Source organism: Colobus angolensis, unplaced genomic scaffold (assembly GCF_000951035.1).
Source record: "Colobus angolensis palliatus isolate OR3802 unplaced genomic scaffold, Cang.pa_1.0 Scaffold46, whole genome shotgun sequence".
Lineage (NCBI taxonomy): Eukaryota > Metazoa > Chordata > Mammalia > Primates > Cercopithecidae > Colobus > Colobus angolensis.
The window spans coordinates 8,119,349-8,139,262 of NW_012118043.1; the positions used below are offsets into that span (position 1 = coordinate 8,119,349).

At 38.0% G+C, this 19,914-nt stretch overlaps 1 protein-coding gene across 1 annotated transcript in view; it reads left to right on the forward strand.

Moving 5' to 3' along the window:
- PIK3CB (phosphatidylinositol-4,5-bisphosphate 3-kinase, catalytic subunit beta) overlaps positions 1-19,914 on the forward strand; it is a 151,361-nt gene that overhangs the window by 106,416 nt on the left and 25,031 nt on the right. Inside the window, exons 12-18 of the mRNA XM_011958222.1 lie at positions 1,353-1,541; positions 5,811-5,932; positions 9,840-9,983; positions 11,861-11,960; positions 16,027-16,205; positions 17,033-17,142; positions 18,553-18,631. Coding sequence (XP_011813612.1) covers positions 1,353-1,541; positions 5,811-5,932; positions 9,840-9,983; positions 11,861-11,960; positions 16,027-16,205; positions 17,033-17,142; positions 18,553-18,631 — 923 coding nt within the window. The remainder of the gene's footprint in view (positions 1-1,352; positions 1,542-5,810; positions 5,933-9,839; positions 9,984-11,860; positions 11,961-16,026; positions 16,206-17,032; positions 17,143-18,552; positions 18,632-19,914) is intronic.

Here is a 19,914-nt window from a genome sequence, read left to right on the forward strand (position 1 = left end):
AGCCAGGATGGTCTCGATCTCCTGACCTCGTGATCCACCCGTCTCGGCCTCCCAAAGTGCTGGGATTATAGGCTTGAGCCACCGCGCCCGGCCAAACTTTCAACTTCATTTAACAAAGTTAAACAACTTTGGTTATGATCTGTCTTTGGTCTGTTTTCTTCTCAGTAATGTGTCTCCTTGAAGGACAGTGTCCAAAAGTCACTTCTCTTACTTGATAAAATTATACTTAGTATTTCCATTCTAGCTGTATGCTGTTTTGAATTGGATTACTTTTGAAACTAGTAATATGATAATTCTATTTATTTTCATGTTCATTTGAAATCCCAGTTAAAATAATGTCAGGTATAAAATAATATTAGAGTATAAATCCTTACAGGATCTTCTCAGATGATTTTGGAAAGAGATTTTTAAGGAAAATATGTTTTGATTAAAGTGGTATAGTTTTGATGTAAGCATGGTTCCACACACCTCTTTCTTTTAATGTTAGTGGATTTCAGAGAGTCTGGATCCAAAACAACATAGGCTATATTCTTTTTTTAGTATATTTGGTTGTAGGAATTGGGAAGGAAAATGAGAGAACTGTATTTTTCCCATGTTTAGTTTTAGCCAATATTTGATTCGTAATTTAGGCTTTTGAGTCAAGGCACAAGCCAAGAAGGCTTTACTTTTGTTTTTAACCTCCTATGTTTTTTGTTTATAGAATTTGAAAATTAAAGAAACTCAGTTCAAAGAGTAAATGACTTGGTTGCGGGTGTTTGTTTGTTTGTTTGTTTTTATCGTTTTTGAGACAGGGTCTTGCTCTGTCACCCAAACTGGAATGCAGTGGTACAATCTCAGCTCATTGCAGCCTCTGCCTCCCAGGCTCAAGTGATTTTCCTGCCTCAACCTCCTGGGTACCTGGGACTACAACAGGCATGCACCACTACACCCGGCTAATTTTTTTTTTTTTTTTGTATTTTGTATTTTTTGTAGAGACGGGTTTTCACCATGTTGCCCAGGCTAGTCTCAAACTCCTGAACTCAGGCAGTCCACCCGCATTGGCCTCCCAAAGTGTTGGGATTGCAGGCGTGAGCCACCTTGCCTGGCCTGACTTGGATTTTTATCTAAAAAGCAATACTGCCACCCAGTGTTTACACAGTTTACATTTTTAGATTTTTAGAAACTATTTTGAGAATCTCATCATCCTTAGCTTAGAAATTATTAAAGGATCTGCCTTTTTTTTAATGGAATTATATTTTTGTATCTCACATATTTAGGTTCATTTATTATATATAAATGTATATAAATTTACTGAATGTTTGGCAGTGACGTTTGCACAATTAAATTCTATAATGAGCATTTTACTTTCATAGAGTCGAGGTGGAAAAAAGTTTCTTCCTGTATTGAAAGAAATCTTGGACAGGGATCCCTTGTCTCAACTGTGTGAAAATGAAATGGATCTTATTTGGACTTTGCGACAAGACTGCCGAGAGATTTTCCCACAATCACTGCCAAAATTACTGCTGTCAATCAAGTGGAATAAACTTGAGGATGTTGCTCAGGTAACAAAAGATCGTTTCTGTAACTTTTTTTAGGTGTATGGTACTTGGTTGGATTCACATGAAGTATCCTTTTCTCATAGGTGTATTTTCATAGATAGGATAATTTAAGCAGGAGAAATTTTGCGACTTTAAACTCTTTTTTTTTTTTTTTGAGACGGAGTAGTCTGGCTCTGTCGCCCGGGCTGGAGTACAGTGGCCGGATCTCAGCTCACTGCAAGCTCCGCCTCCTGGGTTTACTCCATTCTCCTGCCTCAGCCTCCTGAGTAGCTGGGACTACAGGTGCCCGCCACCTCGCCCGGCTAGTTTTTTGTATTTTTTTTCACCGTGTTAGCCAGGATGGTCTCGATCTCCTGACCTCGTGATCCGCCCGTCTCGGCCTCCCAACGTGCTGGGATTACAGGCTTGAGCCACTGCGCCCGGCCGCGCTTTAAACTCTTATACTCTAAGTAGTGGACCAGAATATTTCCAGTATTTAAAAATCTCAGATTTTGGGTAGGATTGCCATACCTTTCACCAAATACAATTGAAACATTGATCTTGGGATAATTATCTATCAAAAGTACCACTTGCTGAGACCTGGGTACCTTCTACCAGCTTCATCAGTGAACTCAAGAGTTTTAAATCTCTTAGACTCTTTTGCAATGCCTGTTCTAGAATGAATGTCCATTATTTGAAAATTACATCTATTACAGAGAATAAAGAATGTTTTAGATAATATATCATTCAGGTCAATTTTAACATTCATTTCAGTTGTCCAGTATTGCTGAATGTATGCCTTTTGGCAGAATAGAAAAAAGTCCATTTTGCTTCAAAAAACTACCAAATTGTAGTTCCTTGATTTAGTTTTGAAGACCCTGCCAAAAAGTACTGGCATTTATTCAATTTAAACAACCCACCAGTGCTCAATAGAAAGCCCTTGAAATGGTTTTTTTGATCAGAACAAATAAATTTGCTCTACTAAAATAACCAAATTTTTTTCATGTTACTTATTTAAGTTCACTGAATCTCTCTAGTATGTAGTCTTAGGAAATCTGTAGTGACTAAAAATTTAGTGAAGAAATACAGATTTATCTTAATTATATGCATTTTAAAAATCTTTGGATTTATTGCTTCACTTCTCAAATTAAGTGTAGAAAGGATTTCTTTTGTGTTCACTTTTAGTGTCTAAAGATCTTTGGAGCCAGGCATGGTAACACACACCTGTAGTCCCAGCACTTTGGGAGGCCAAGGCAGGTGGATCGCTTGAGCTCAGGAGTTCCAGACCAGCCTGGGCAACATGGCGAAACCCTGTCTCTACAAAAAATACAAAAATTAGCTGGACATGGTAGCATGTGCCTGTAGTCCTAGCTGCTTGACAGGCTGAAATGGGAGGATTGTTTGAATCTGGGAGGTTGAGGCTGCAGTGAGCCAAATGCCATTGCACTCTACCTGGGGCAACAGAGTGAGACCTTGTCTCAAAAAAATAAAATGGCTGGGGTCTGTGGCTCATGTCTGTAATCCTACCACTTTGGGAGGCTGAGGTGGGCAGATCAGGAGGTTCAGACCAGCTCAGCAATTTGAGACCAGCCTGGGCAACACAGCGAAACCTTGTCTCTACAACAAATACAAAAATTAGCCGGACGTGGTGGTGCACGTCTGTTCCAGCTACTCAGGAGGCTGAGGCTGGAGGATCATTTGAGCCCAGGAGTCTGAGGTTGCAGTGAGGCGAGATTGTGCCATTGCATTCTAGCCTGGGTGACAGAGGGAGACCTGTCTCCAATCAATCAATCAATCAATTGATCTTTGGAAACGTGTTATATAATTACATTATTGTGTGTACTTCGCTTAAACTTGTTTCCACCTTAGACCAAATTAGACTGAAAAGGAACTATTTTATTTTAATTGCTGTAGAATAGTTATTGTCTTCTAGCCACTCATGTATTATCTAAATTCAGGATTCGTTTTCCATGAACCTTCAGTAATGGAAAACAAGATCTAAGCATTTTTTTACTTGACACATTTGCCTGTTTCTTTTGGATAGTGTCTAGTGCTGAGTGCATGTCTAAGAAATACATCATATTATTATTTCATTAGAATCACAATGGAAAGAATTTCTTGCTGTACTCTTAAAAGCTGTCTTATAGAGAGATTTGGTGAGTTTTTGGCAATTTATTTAATTTTACACTTACATGATTTAATTTTTAATAATTATAAATAATCTTACCAAAGTCATTACTTTCCAATGGTAAAGTTGTTTTTAACCACAACATTGCTGAACCTCTAGTATTACATAATCTTATCTCTCCTTTTCAGTGTTATTTATGGGCAGTGTTTTCCAAGTATTAACTGGAGAGATGAGGGGTTTTTTTTATTACTACTATTTCAAAACCTCAGGAAATGGTCTCTTCCCAACTCTTCTTCCCATAAAGAAGACTGCTGGTCCATTAGGGCCTTGGGCAAAGCAGGGAGGGGGCTCTGTTAGTGAGAAAAAGTGGGGATGAGGTTGGTGTTTTATGACTTTACACCAGTTATTTCTGAACCTGTTTTCATCACAATACCCTTAGGAGCTTTTATAGACTATTTTCCCCCCAATAACCCATGAGATTTTGATTCTATCGATACATGATACATCTGTTCATGTACTGTATGTGTATCTGTGCTTTATACATAAAAAAAGAGCAAGCTTTATTCAATATAGGGTTAAGAATAGCTAAGAAAAACTTAAGTTTAAAGTTAAAATTTAGGCTGGGTGTGGTGACTCAAGCCTGCATTCCCAGCACTTTGCGAAGCAGAGGCGGGAAGATCACTTGAGGCTAGGAATTTGAGACCAGCAACATAGTGAGACCCTATCTCTACAAAAATAAATAAATGAAATAAAATTAGCTAGGCATGGTGGCGCGTGCCTGTAGTCCTGGCTACTGAGGAGGCTAAGTTGGGAGGATCCCTTTTACCCAGGAGTTCAAGGCTGCAGTGAGCTGTGATGGTGCCACTGCACTCCAGGCTGGACAACAGAATGAGACCCTGTCTCTTTAAAAAAAAAAAAAAAGTTAAAATTTAAAAATTAGAATTTCACTATATTTGCTAAGTAACTATGTAATTTATTCACATAGGTGAATTGTAATGTATCAAATTACATATATAAATTAACAATTTATGCTGAGTGCAGTGGCTCACACCTGTAATCCCAGCACTTTGCAAGGCTAAGGCGGGTGGATCACCTGAGGTCAGGAGTCCGAGAACAGCCTGGCCAACATGGTGAAACCCTATCTCAAAAAAAAAAAAAAATTAACCGGGCATGGTGGCGGGTGCCTGTAATTCCAGCTACTCGGGAGGCTGAGGCAGGAGAATCGCTTGAATCCGGGAGGGGGAGGTTGTAGTGAATGCTGTTGTACTCCACCCTGGGTATCAAGAGTGAAACTCTGTCTCAAAAAATAAGTTAAGTTTATATAAATATATACTAATAATAGAGAAATTAAATTTTAAAAAATCATTCAAAAGTATTGTTTTCCCAAAAATATTTTTAAAATGTAAAACAACTGAAAAAATTAAGCTAATTTTTAAAAAATTACCTTTAGTTAACTTTTATTTACTTTTGCTTGATATGAGAAAATTCCTTTTAACTTAGCTGGTAGATTCTCATTTAGATATTGTTGACTTTTTGGGGAGGGCTTGGCATAGTTAATGATAGGTTGAATAACTTGTAGAATTAAGTAATAAAATATAAACTGTTTTACTGAATTCTCAAAGCTTAATTGGTCTGAGAATCACACTTAACATCCACAAGATAGTCAACAAACTTGCAGGCCTCCTCTCCCAATATGACTTTGAGCAATCAATTGAAAGAAAATCCTCTAATCACTGCCATCTATTTGCCATAGTTTATAGCACTGATCTTGCATACATATCATATACCTTCCATGACATTGATGTCAATGGTGTTTATGTGATACCCAGGAAAATACAATGAGAGAAATTAAATACTAAGGAATAAGATTTTATCAGATGGGGTTGAGCTTTAGGAAGGCTACAAATTCAACATTTTTTTCTCTCTCACCCATAAAATTTATTTGGGGGTAAGTACTTCATAGCTTTTCAAACTTATCAATAGAATGTTTCAAAAACAAAAATAACCTTTATTAGTCTGTAGTAACAGGAATGGATTTTTGAGGCATCAATAATTAAAAGTGTGCTTTGCCTTCTTTTGACCTATCTCGGTGCTCCTGTGTGTCAAGGAAAATTAGATTACTTTTGTCCCCCATTATTTCTGAACCAGTTTCATTTTTTAAACAGCTTCAGGCGCTGCTTCAGATTTGGCCTAAACTGGCCCCCCGGGAGGCCCTAGAGCTTCTGGATTTCAACTATCCAGACCAGTACGTTCGAGAATATGCTGTAGGCTGCCTGCGACAGATGAGGTATCTTCTGCAGGTGGTTTTCTTTGGGGAAAGGAATAACTTGGGTGGGTTTGGGACGAGAGTGTCTCCTTGATGTCTCATAAGAAAGAAAAGGGCTCAGAATTATTCACAGTTCAGAGCATTTGCTCATGTCCTCCTGCCGTGTCCCCCACTCAATGTTTATACTAGAAAAAAAGCAAAAGCTTACTGGGTCAGAAAGTCCTCAAGATCACCCTCAGGTTTGATGACTCACTAGGAGGACTCAGAACTCAGCACATAGTCACTTACAGATATAATTTATTGCAGCAAAAGGATACAGAGCAAAATTTAAGGAGGGAAAAAGGTTCATGGAGTGAAATCATGAGGAAACCAGGCATGCATAAGCTTGTAAGAGTTCTTTTCCAGTAAAGTCACCCTGAACACTTCTAATTCTCTCAGGAGTTGTGATAATACAAGTCTGCAAGGGAAGCTTGTTAGAGACCTGGTGGCCAGGGTTTTTACTGGCAGCTATCACATAAGCACCCTCTGCCTAGCATGTACCAGATTTCTATACTCCCAGCAGTAAAGTGGATATACAACATAAACCATTGTTTGCACAAATAGTTTAGGTGCAGTGAGCTCCTCTTATCAATTAGGAGGATGGTGGGAACCCTTCTGAAATCTTAATTCCCAGATGCTAGCCATGGGCCAATCCTATAAGCAGACTTGTTAGAGGATAGCAGCCAAGCCTGCTGTGTTACCCCTTTTCTTCACACAGTCTATCCACCCTCCAGAATTAAGAAATGTTAATTTTTGTCATGGGTTTAAATATATGTATATATATTTTTTTAAGCAAATACATTACAGTTAAAGTTGAAGTCCTCATAGTTTCCTTATCCAGTCTTGATTACTTCTCTTCCTTCCCAGAGGCAGACATTATCATGAATTTGGTGTGTATGCTTCTATATCACATTTTTCTGTTTCACATATATCTATGAAAATATAGACATGGAATTGTTATTGCACAAATGTGTCTTGCCATATGCATTAGTTTATACCTTGCTTTTTAAAAATTCATCCAGACGGCTGGGTGTGGTGGCTTATGCCTGTAATCCCTGCACTTTGGGAGGCCGAGGCGGGCAGATCACTTGAGGTCGGGAGTTTGAGACCAGCCTGGCCAACATGGTGAAACCCTATCTCTACTAAAAATAAAAAAAATTAGCCAGGAATGGTGGCCAGCGCCTGTAATCCTAGCTACTCAGGAGGCTGAGGGAGAAGAATCACTTGAACCCAGGAGACAGAGGTTGCAGTGGGCTGAGATCGTGCCACTGCACTCCAGCCTGGTCGAAAGAGCAAGACTTCGTCTCCAAAAAAAAAAAAACATTCAGCCAGGTGTGGTGGCTCACACCTATAATCCCATCACTATGGGAAACAAACGTAGGCAGATCGATGAGCCCAGCAGTTTGAGACCAGCCTAGGCAACATGGTTAAGCCCCATCTTTACCAAAAATACAGACACATTAAACTGGGCGTGGAGGTGCACACCTGTGGTCCCAGCTACTTGGGAGGCTGAGGTGGGAGGATCACTTGAGTCCTGGAGGTGGAGGTTGCAGGAGCTGAGATGGTGCCACTACACTCCAGCCTGGGTGACAGAGTGAGACCCTGTCTCAAAAAATAAAACGCAAATACATAAATAAATAAAAATAAAAATTCAGCATTAGGTTTTTAAGGTTAGTCTCTCCCATTATGTTTAAATGTTGTTTATTCCTTTCACTACTGTGTAATATTCTGTCATAGGGATATATCTTACTTAATTTATTCCCTATTAAGGAACATTTAAGTTTTCTCCACATTTCCCTATTATAAATAATGCTTCAGTGAACATGCTTGTAGTCTCCCTTGGTTGGTGCATTTGTGAGAGTCAGAGATTCACTGAAGAAATGACTGTCTCAGACAATGAAGTTTATCCATTTTCTTTCTAACTTCAGAAATGAGGCTTATGTACTTCATCGTTTTTGAAAAATAAAAGCCCACAAAATAGTATAGATACTATGATCCTTTTTTCTTTTTAAAATTTTGTATGTTTTAAGCTGTGTAATAGCCAAAGGAAATTACACAGACTCACCAATAGTGCTTATTTCTGGGGAGTGAAATTAGAAGTGTGAGAGAAGAGGAAACTCCTTCTATTCCTATACTTTCTATTTTTTACACTATTTGTAGGTTATATAATGGGCATGAATTTTACAATAAACCTAATCAAGATTGTATTATAGGTAGTTGGTTAAAAAATGAATTCCCAGTTGCTTCACCATCTCTTTTTTTTTTTTTTCTTTCTTTCTTTTTTTGAGACGGAATCTCGCTCTGTCCCCCAGGCTGGAGTGCAGTGGCCGGATCTCAGCTCACTGCAAGCTCCGCCTCCCGGGTTCACGCCATTCTCCTGCCTCAGCCTCCCGGAGTTGCTGGGACTACAGGCGCCCGCTACCTCGCCCGGCTAGTTTTTGTATTTTTTAATAGAGACAGGGTTTCACCGTGTTAGCCAGGATGGTCTCGATCTCCTGACCTCGTGATGCGCCCATTTCGGCCTCCCAAAGTGCTGGGATTACAGGCTTGAGCCACCGCGCCCGGCCTTCACCATCTCTTTAAGTTTGCATTGGAGACCTTTTGTGGAGGTGCCACCTGGTTCTCCTTGGGCTGAGCCAAGTGTTTTTCTTAAGTGTATTGATCCCTCTGAGGAGATATCTGTGATCCGTGTATTCCATGTAGCTAATTCTGGTGGTTTTCCTATTGTGAAATTTTTCTGGTTATGAGTTTTTGGTTTTGGTATATAGTGCCCTGGGTTTCAATCCCAGATATCTGCCTTAGACTAATTTCTTAACCATTTATTACCCAAGACTATGGAGAGTAAGTGGAGCACTTGAGGCACTTGGGCTTCATACCTTATACTGGTAGAATTAGTGTGTTTACAGGTGAATGGTTTGGAGATTGACACAAAATAGAGAACCACTAACCTTAATTTAATTCAGCTCAGTTAATTACAATGTTTTCTGTTATATTATTTCAATGATCAATTCCCACTTATAAATGTATTCACTTTCTCATCCTTCACAGTCTTTGAAGTTAAGATTTTAATTGTACTTTGGTTATCTGGGAGGACTTACTTAACCCGAATGACAGCAAAGGAAAATAAATTATGAGAGTACTGGTGGAATTTTTATTTTAAAAATAATTGTTTGACTAAGCACAAACTTTTTAGCATGATCAGAAATCAGTATTAAAGTATCTAGTATTTTTGGTAACTCTTAGCTGACTGAAAATACAGTCATGAATTTTAACAATCTGTAGTAGTCCATTTTCACACCATTATAAAGAAATACCTGAGACTGGGTAATTTATAAAGGAAAGAGGTTTAATTGATTCACAGTTCCACATGGCTAGGAAGGCCTCACAAAACTTAAAATTATGGTAGAAGGTGAAGGGGAAGCAAGTACCATCTTCACAAGGTGACAGGAAAAGAGAAAGAGCAGGGGAAACCACCACTTGTGAAGCCATCAGATCTCATGAGAACTCACTCACTGTCATGAGAATAGCATGGAGGGCCATAATAATCACCTCCCACCAGCATGCTCCTTTGACACTGGGAATTACAGGGATTATAATTCAGGGTGAGATTTGGGTAGGGACAAAAGCCAGACCATATCACAATCTAATTCATGTGATTAAAATATATCTAGTATCTGTTCTTTGACCCTCTTCACTCCCCTTTTCCCATCTGAAATCTTCAGTTTTTTTGTGATGTTGTAACAGTGGTACAGTGAAGGCAAGCATGTAACAAGCCTGGCCCAAAAGAACCATTGTGTTTCAACAAGTTCACATTTGATAGTTTGATAGGGAGGGATCTTTTTCTGGCACAGGTTGTTTGGTTACTCACTGTGTCTTTTGTTTCTTTCAGTGATGAAGAGCTTTCTCAGTATCTTTTACAACTGGTGCAAGTTTTAAAATATGAGCCTTTTCTTGATTGTGCCCTCTCTAGATTCCTATTAGAAAGAGCACTTGGTAATCGGAGGATAGGGCAGTTTCTATTTTGGCATCTTAGGTAAGTCTTTTATATTTTAATTTGAGCCCACCAGGTGCTTTAGTAACTGTAAACCAGCATAATATATTTAATAGAAAAATAGCTGCTTTAGTTTTTTTCTGAACAATTTATAATAACATTTATATGGTTTTAGTGCCTTCTCCTGTTTCTTGATACCTGCACTCTTGATTTTCAGGATTTGACAAAGTGTCCAAGACCCTTATGTGTCCCTCCATGCCTGCTTGATTTCTTCTTTATTTCTTCCTTCCTTTCTTTCTTTTTTTTTTTTTTTGTTTCTACCTGCTTGCTTTTTAACTGAAATTAATAATGTATTGCTATTTTGCAGTAAAGTGTACTTACTGTCTTAATATATTTGGGCTGACTGCAGACCTATTTATTTCTTCTGGAAAGCTGTGGGTGGTACTGTCATTACTAGTGTTACTGAGTGAAGGTAAAGGTTTACTATAATGGCAGCAATTTTGTTCAGTTTCTTTATTAAGTAGGTAAGAAGTACATGAACCTTACTTCACCAAGTTCATATAAGAGTAAAATCAGGAATGAGAACTAAAGTTATTCCTTTGTTTTCTAAGGAAATTGTCTTAATATATTTCTCATTTCTGACTCTGTACTCAGACATTTTTTTTTCCCTCCCAATCTGGACTTCATAGTACTGAAACTAATGCTTACCAGAAATTTTAAAAAAAACTACCTTTTTTCTTTCTTTCTTTCTCTCTTTCTTCTTCCTTCCTTCCTTCTTTTCTTTTCTTCTTTTCTCTTTGCTGAGCTTCTCAAAGGCAATAAGCTCTATAATGTGCTCTTAATTTTAGTTTTATTTCTGAATATGGTTTTCTTATTCGTATTTTTTTCCACTCTTTTTTACTTCCTTGTGTTGTTCTAGAACCTTTTCTTACTTTTAACTTGTCTTTTCTCATTCATTCAGTCTTAGTTTTTAAACTCCTCAGGGAGTAACAAAATAAGTATTCCTTCCTTTTTCAAATATGTACATCACTCTTTAAGTGAGAAAAAAATTAGAATAGATGCTAATCAGGGCATTAGTCAATTATTTAATACCAGTCAGACTTCATAGATACCTGTTTCAGCCTATTGTCTTTAAATTGGTAAGAATGCCTTACCCCTACAAAAAGCAAATCAGGTAAGATGTACACATTTTAGATTTCTTGGAATAAAGAATTAACTAATTATAGAATATCATAGCTTTTGAACTTTGAAGTTTAACAGATTGGAAAGTTGACCCATCTCACTAATAATTATGCACAAAATAGCCAGGTGTGGTGGCTCACGCCTATAATTCCAGCACTTTGGGAGGCCAAGGCAGGTGGATCACTTGAGGCCAGGAGTTTAGACCAGCCTGGCCACATGGCAAAACCCTGTCTCTACTAAAAATACAAAATCAGCCAGGCATGGTGGCGCATGCCTATAATCCCAGCTACTCGGGAAGCTGAGGCAGGAGAATTGCAGGTATGAAGGGGCTGGCCACCCCGTCCACATTCCAGCCAGAAATGGGGAGAGCAGGGAAGGGGAGGGACCAGCATTTCCTTCTAAGTCCAGGACTCATTTTTTGTGCACATCGCTTCATCTTGCATCCTGTTGGCTAGAACCTAGTCACCTAGTGACATCTAGCTACACGTTTTTATTTTTGGCAAGCTTGAACCTGGTGGGTGGAGGTTGCAGTGAGCCGAGATCACACCAGTGCACTCCAGCCTGGGCAACAGAGTGAGGCTGTCTCAAAAAAGGAAGCGACTAAGGAAATAATAATAATGCACACAATGACCGTGCCATCGTAAGTTTATTTTTTGTAGAATAAAGAAGTCAGTATTTATTCGGTGATCTGAAGTGTTTGATAAACAAACTGTTTGGATATCATTAACTTTCTGCAGGTCAGAAGTGCACATTCCTGCTGTCTCAGTACAATTTGGTGTCATCCTTGAAGCATACTGCCGGGGAAGTGTGGGGCACATGAAAGTGCTTTCTAAGCAGGTATCAGCTATTTTGTTTATTCATTTTTTCTTTTTTTGACAGACAACATTTAAAGCATGAATATCAGCTTGTTTTAATCTTCATGTTCAATTTGATACATGGTGTTTGATCAGTTTTATCAAATGCCATTTCTCCCACATTTATTTCATAGAAGTCTCAGTAACAAACAACTTGATTAATACATTCTTTTATCAAAATTTAGGTCAAAAAGTGAAGTTTTGATGAACTTAGCAGAAAAATACTAACTGAATGCTACCTGAAAAATAATTACTCGGAATTCCTAATATATTCTATATTAATCCCAAAGTGCTAAGAAATGCAGATGTGAACCACCATGCCCAGCCCCACCCCACCCCTGCCTTTTTTTTTTTGAAATGGAGTCTTGCTCTGTTGCCCAGGCTGGAGTGTAATGGCACTATCTCAGCTCACCGCAACCTCCACCTCCCGGGTTCGAGCGATTCTCCAGCCTCAGCCTCCCGAATAGCTGGGACTACAGGCATGTGCCACCATGCCCAGCTAATTTTTTGTATCTTTAGTAGAGATGGGGTTTCACTATGTTGGCCAGGCTGGTCTCGAACTCTTGACCTCGTGATCCGCCTGCCTTGGCCTGCCAAAGTGCTGGGGTTACATGTGTGAGCCATGTACCCGGCTGCCTCACCCTATTTTTATATCAGATTCCTGATATCCAGTTAAACTACTCTTTTCTAATTCCTTTGCATTGCCAGAAGATCTCTCATAGGCTTCCATTAGGTGTTTTTAATATTTAGGATTTTTCATGATGTTAAAAACTTTTTCTGATTCCTTCCTTTTGAAAAGCCCATTAATGATGGTAATAATAGCTAATGTTTATTCATCACTTATTATGGGTCATTTATTCTTCACAACAACATGGAATCAATATGATTAATCCTCTGAATTTTATAGAACCTTGAAATATATCTCACATCTCTGCCCATTTCCCTTGTGTTTATGGCTATCATCCTAGTCCAAGCTACTATTCTTTTTCCACTGGACTTCTTCATTAACTTCCTAAATTGTGCCCCTGTTTCCCTTCCTACATGTCCCCCCACATTCTGTACACAGAAGATAAAGTGACCTTTTAAAAATGTAGACTGTGGCCACATGCAGTGGCTCACACCTGAAAACCCAGCACTTTGAAAGGCTAAGGTGGGAGGATCACTTGAGCCCAGAAGTTTGAGACTAACCTGCACAACATAGTGAGACCTATCTCTAGAAAAAATTAGAAGGTGGCTTGCAACTATAGTCCTAGCTACTTGAGAGGCTGAGGTGGGAGGATTGCTTGAGCCCAGGAATTTGAGGTTGCAATGAGTTATGATTTGACTGTACCACTACACCCTAGCCTGGGCAATAGAGCAAGACCTTGTCTCAAAAAAAGAAAAAAAGTAAGTAGATTGTATTACATCATTTCCCTTTTAAAATCGCTTTTAAAATCCCTTCAATACTTTTTCATTGCACTATGAGTAAAATTCAAATTTTCTGCCAAAGCCTATTAGGCCGTATGTAGTCATAACTTGCTTAATGTCATCATATAACCAGTTTCCACACTGCATATTTCTTGAAGCCTCAGCTTGGTGTTAGAGACAATAAAAGGATGATGTATGTATGAACAAATTATTCTTACTCCTGTTTTTCTTTTCTTTTTTTTTTTTTATTGATGAATTGTGAGAGGAAGACTTTACCCTGTACATAGCAGTTCTTGTTATTACTATAAACTTATAAAAGAACAAGGTGTTGAAACACTTCAAGTATTAGACTTATGGCCATGGGGTATTCAGGACACTGTTCCAGGAAGTGTGGATATCAACACTAATTGTTGATGGAGCATGAAAACTTTCAACTGTACAGACATGGAAGAAGTTTCAAATTTCAAATACTTGTAAAAGGTTCCTCTTTGCTTAGCCCAGTTTTTATCTGGTTGCCTTGTCACCAGTGTTTGTACGGCTCCTGAAACTGTTGAGAAGTAGAGTGATCTGTGGTTTTAACAGATGGCTGACTTGGCAAGTTTCAGTCATCTCAATTTTATCGTCAAGCTGCATAGGTCCTTCCTAGTTTCCTGTGAGCAAGGTCTCAGCCTCTGTGGAAACTGCATGCTTGAATTCATATCCCTACATAGTCTTAGTGGTTTCCTTGCATAGAAGCAGAGTTTAAAAATGAAAATATGTTATAAATTAAATCTCTTGTTCATGGAATTTCAAGCCACATTGTTTATATTTGTGGTATACATATTTTGTATGCTTGTTACATACTGTATACTTTTTAATTCTATTTTTAACATTTGTTTTTTCCAGTTTTAATGATATACTCATAAAATAAGGTGCTCCTTCTTTATGCGTGGCTGAGGTTGTTATGAATTTTACATAATATGACATAAAAGACCCTCAGTTATTAAATAATAAAGTTGAATTTTATTTATTGTTACTATGTATTTATTTATTTTATTTTTTGTGATGGAGTCTCTGTAACCCAGGCTGGAGTACAGTGGCATGTTCTTGGCTCGCTACAACCTCTGCCTTCCAGGTTCAATCAATTCTCTTGCCTCAGCCTCCCTAGTAGCTGGGATTACAGGTGTGTGCCACCACACTCGGCTAATTTTTGTATTTTTAGTAGAGAGGAGGTTTCGCCATATTGGCCAGGCTCGTCTTGAACTCCTGACCTCAAGTGATCCGACCACTTCAGCCTCCCAAAGTACTGGGATTACAGGCGTGAGCCACTGCACCTGACCCTTATTTATTTATTTTTTGAGACATAGTCTCACTCTGTTGCCCAGGCTAGAGAGTGCAGTGGTGCGATTTTGGCTCACTGTAGCCTCCAGCTCCCGGGTTCCAGTGATTCTCCTGCCTCAGCCTCCTGAGTAGCTGGGATTACAGGTGCACAACACCATGTCTGGCTAATTTTTGTATTTTTACTAGATAGGGGGTCCATGTTGGCCAGGCTGGTCTTGAACTCCTGGCCTCAACTGATCCACTTGCCTCAGCTTCCCAAAGTGCTGGGATTACAGATGTGAGCCATTGCACCCAGCCTAAAGTTGAATTTTAAATGAAATGGTTTTGATTTAGTTGGCCATTGTTGATACACCTTGTACTACTTGCATAAGTTTTTTTTTTTTTTTACTTGCATAAGTTTTGATGGCCATAGTTATTATAAAAACAAGTAATTTAGATTTGAATAACCAATAGTATGTCTGTATTCACACTTACTTTATTATAAAATAATTATTTCTAGCTATTCTGTTAATGGAGATAGAATATATTGAAATATCATACAAGAGTGATGACAAGAAGTAGATATTAAGGTTGAATAGCAAGAACCTTAGAGTTACTTCTACATAGGTTTTTCTCTTATACTATGAAGTTGGCCAAATGGACTGGTTTAGGTTAGTGATGTCTCAAATTCTACTATACAATGAATTACAGAATATTGAATAGTTTGTTTCTTTTTTTTTTTTTTTTTTTTTGAGACAGTTTCTCACTCTCTTACCCAGGCTGGAGTGCTGCAATGGTTTAATCTTGGCTCACTGCAACCTCCGCCTCAGATTAAAGCGATTCTTATGCCTCAGCCTCCCGAGTAGCTGGGATTACAGGCAAGTGCCACTATGCCTGGCAAATTTTTGTATTTTTTTTTTGTAGAGATGGGGTTTCACCATGTTGCCCAGGCTAGTCTCAAACTCCTGACCTCAAGTAATCCACCTGCCTCAGCCTCCCAAAGTGCTGGGCCACATTTATCTTCTTAAGTACCCATAGTGTGCACCTGGCCCACATTTATCTTAAGTACCCATAATCTAAGTCTGCTTTTCTCGAATTTGTAAGATTTTGTTTAAGAAAAGGTTTAAAGAAAGTTTGAAAATGATGCTATAACAACTGTTAAAAATAAATTGTTTATTGTGTGTAAAATGCTTTTCGTAAGTCAAATACTATTTTTACTTCAGCTGGTTATGTGTGTATGTTTGTGAGTCTGTTGGGAGCAGGTGTTATTGATTGATGTGATCACATGATATTATATTACTTTTAGTCAAATGAATTTTTGGTGTGGGGAACTTATTTTTCAGGTTGAAGCACTCAATAAGTTAAAAACTTTAAATAGTTTAATCAAACTGAATGCAGTGAAGTTAAACAGAGCCAAAGGGAAGGAGGCCATGCATACCTGTTTAAAACAGAGTGCTTACCGGGAAGCCCTCTCTGACCTGCAGTCACCCCTGAACCCATGTGTTATCCTCTCGGAACTCTAGTAAGTGACTGTACTTTGCCCAGTGAATCTCCTATGAATAACAAGCAGAAAGTCACTGCCTTAGGGGAGTAGTAGAGTCAGCTGTCAGCCTCAAGAAGTAGAATATAATTAAGGAAGGAAAATCTTAAAAGTTCTCCGAGGCTATGCTTATATTCAATAGGATGTATGCTTATCAGCTAAACTTACCTGTGGATTTAGTGAAACTTATTACAAATGAATTTATATTTCAATTATATGTAATTAAATTTATTTTCTATATTACTGATTTGTAAGAGTTGACAATCCTAATAAGCAAAATGTTGCAAACTATAGTAAATTATTTACTGATTGATTTTCCTATTTTAGAATGAGATCTTGTCTTGAGTGAACTTATTTCTCACTTTCTCATTCCCTACAAAAGTAATAATGGAAAATAATAATCTGTATTCAGTATACTATCAGTATTCAAATGAATCCCTTGTTAAGAAATTAAGAATGGTCTCAAAATAGTTCTGATTTTAATCCAATAATTTGTTCTAATTTTTTATTCACTAAATGTAATAATGTAAAGTTAAGCAAATAAAAGGAAACGAGAGGAGGAATGTTAAGTGGAGAAGGTGAGAAGCGAATCTTGGGTTTTGAGTCCAGCCTATTTTGCATTAGTATATGCCACCCAAGGCTGTCCTCATTGTTGCTTTTCTACCAAGTGGGACTCTTCTAAGTCTGACTCTTCTGCAGACCTGAAAGGAATAGGTGAGGAGTTTTCCCAAGCCTAGTATATCTTGGTAAAATTATAGTCTTCTGTATCATTACACTGAAGTTGACTCATTTTCCCCACTTGATTTCAGTGTTGAAAAGTGCAAATACATGGATTCCAAAATGAAGCCTTTGTGGCTGGTATACAATAACAAGGTATTTGGTGAGGATTCAGTTGGAGTGATTTTTAAAAATGGTGATGGTAAGTCCTGAGATTTTTAACATCATCAAATTTCTTAGAATTATTCATTTGTTGCCATTTTGCTTTGTCTGAAAGGTGATGTGTAGTGTAAGTGTGTAACAGTTTGCAGCCAGGAAGGTAGCTATTAATGGTCATAGAGTCAAATTCAACGTGTCCTAAATGCCTTTTTTTCCCTCTTATAAAATGATTTATACCATTCACTTAAATACACTGTCCCAATGAACCTTCTTTTGTTTCCTCCTACAAACTCCTTTGATTAAAAAGCTTTTGAAATACAAGATATTATTTTTCCTTTTTTTTTTTTGAGACAGGGTCTCACTGTCACCCAGGCTGGGGTGCAATGGCACGATCTTGGCTCACTGCAACCTCCACCTCCCAGGCCCAAGTGATCATCCCACCTCAGCCCCCCAAGTAGCTGGGACTACAGGCACATGCCACACCTGGCTCACTTTTTGTATTTTTTGTAAAGATGGGGTTTCACCATGTTGACCAGGCTGGTGTCGAACTCCTGAGCTCAAGTGATTCACCCACCCCAGCCTCTCAAAGTGCTGGGTTTACAGGCATGAGCCACCGTGCCCAGGCAAGGATATTTTCAGTAATATATTCCTACATCCTGTTTCAGTGATAGCAATATTGATTTTGCTGCCATTGTTTTGTATTTTGATGAAAGTACCTGACAGACTCAAAATTTGTAAAGGAAATGCCTCTGAAGTAATCACACCAGCCAATAGTGGTGACTTGTTAGTTATGTGACTACAAACAAGTCACAGAAAACTAATTGAGCTTCAGGTTTTTCATATCCATGAGAATTATAGCATCTGTATGTCAGGGTTATTAAAAGGAATTGAGATAACACAAGTAAATGTGCTTATCGGAATATGTGCTTACAACTTACAAAGAACTCATAGGGTTTTGCTTAACATTTAATGTCACTTGACCATACAAATGTCATTATGTGGATGTCACTAGTTTTATGTGCTCTATTCCCCGAAAATACCCTTAGACATGATAATAGATCCAACCATTACAGTTTTGTATGCAAAATGTGATGCGGTTACTTATGTGATCTTAAGAACTCTCTGTGTAGTTGTAAAAGCAAGCAAGAAGGAAAAAATTAGCCATGTAATTAATGTAATACACATACAGTGTAATACAAACAGTATTACAGCATACAGTTAGTACAGTAACTTACACATGGTAAACAATTTTTAAAAATCTTTTAATTTAATGTCTAAAATAATGTCACAGGGACATGCTATCCAAAGAGTGTAATATTTGTTATAAAATTAGTGAAAATATTAGCACAGCATTTGTTAATGTTTTTAGTTAATTCTGAGTTAGTCTTGAATTAATTAGTTACAGGGCATAAAAGGAAAAGCACTTGTAATGAAGCAGTTTTGTTTCCCTTAGATTTACGACAGGATATGTTGACACTCCAGATGTTGCGCTTGATGGATTTACTCTGGAAAGAAGCTGGTTTGGATCTTCGGTGAGATCTAGTCTTTTTTTTTTTTTGGTCTGATGTTGTTGTCTTCCCACAGCAAAATATCTAGAATTTCTTGTTAATTCATTCCCTCTTGTTCTTATTTTTAGTTGTTGTTCATAATAATATTTATATAGCACTTTACAATGTACTTTCAAATATGTTTTCTTGCCTAAACTTCTTCAGTTTAAAACTACACATGTGACTGAAATTCCAGAAAGAAGGAATAGGTTTGAATTTTAATAAGGCTTGGACAGACAGCAAGAATTACATTCCAGCCTATGGTTTTGAAAGATGTACTGTGGGTCATGGCAATGACAAAGCCAGAGAAAGTCCTGTGCCTTTTTATACTTAGTCCGGGGACATTCATTTCTCTACCTACCAAGGGAAAAGAGAGGAAAATGTTTAGGTGCATTCTCAGGTTTTTAGCTTGCCACCGTCAATAGGGGTAGATAGTGAGCAAAAGAAGTTTGTGGTATGGTGACAGAAAAAAGGAAACATAAAATCAAGCCTCAGACTGGGAATTGTATTCACAATGAGCAGAACAGGGGGTAAATATTTAAAGAGCCCATAGAAATGAACATAAGGAAAAGATGTGAAAAGGCATTTTATAAAAGGTATAAAAATAAAGTATTAGGCATGGTGGTACACACCTGTAATCCCAGCACTTTGGGAGACCAAGGCGGGCAGATCACTTGAGGTCAGGAGTTTGAGACCAGCCTGGCCCACATGGTGAAACCCTGTCTCTATAAAAATAATAATAATAATGATAAGCCACTATAGGCATGTGCCTATAGTCCCAGCTACTTGGGAGCTGAGGAGGGAGGATTTCTTGAGCCCAGGTGGTCAAGGCTGCAGTGAGCCAAGATCACGCCACTGCACTCCAGCTTGGGTGACAAAGTGAGAACTTATCTCAAAAAAGGAAAAAAAAGAACTCTTAACTTTTAAAATGGAATTATTTATGTACTTTCATAATATATCAAACTGTATATAAATTCTAAATATTTCATAATTTCTATTTTTATCTTATTGAATCCTGAACTATTTAAAATTACAGCTGGATACAGTGGCTCTTGCTTGTAATCCTAATATTTTGGAAGGCCAAGGTGGGAGGATCGCTTGAACCCGGGAGTTCAAGACTGCCCTGGGCAACAGAGCAAGACCCTATCTCAGTAAATAAATAGATAAATAAATAAAGTTTAATTTCCAAAAGCATACTTTTTTGTTTATCTAAGATTTCTAATTTTATTGTGTTGTTATTGTATCAAGTATATGTTCAGATCTATATT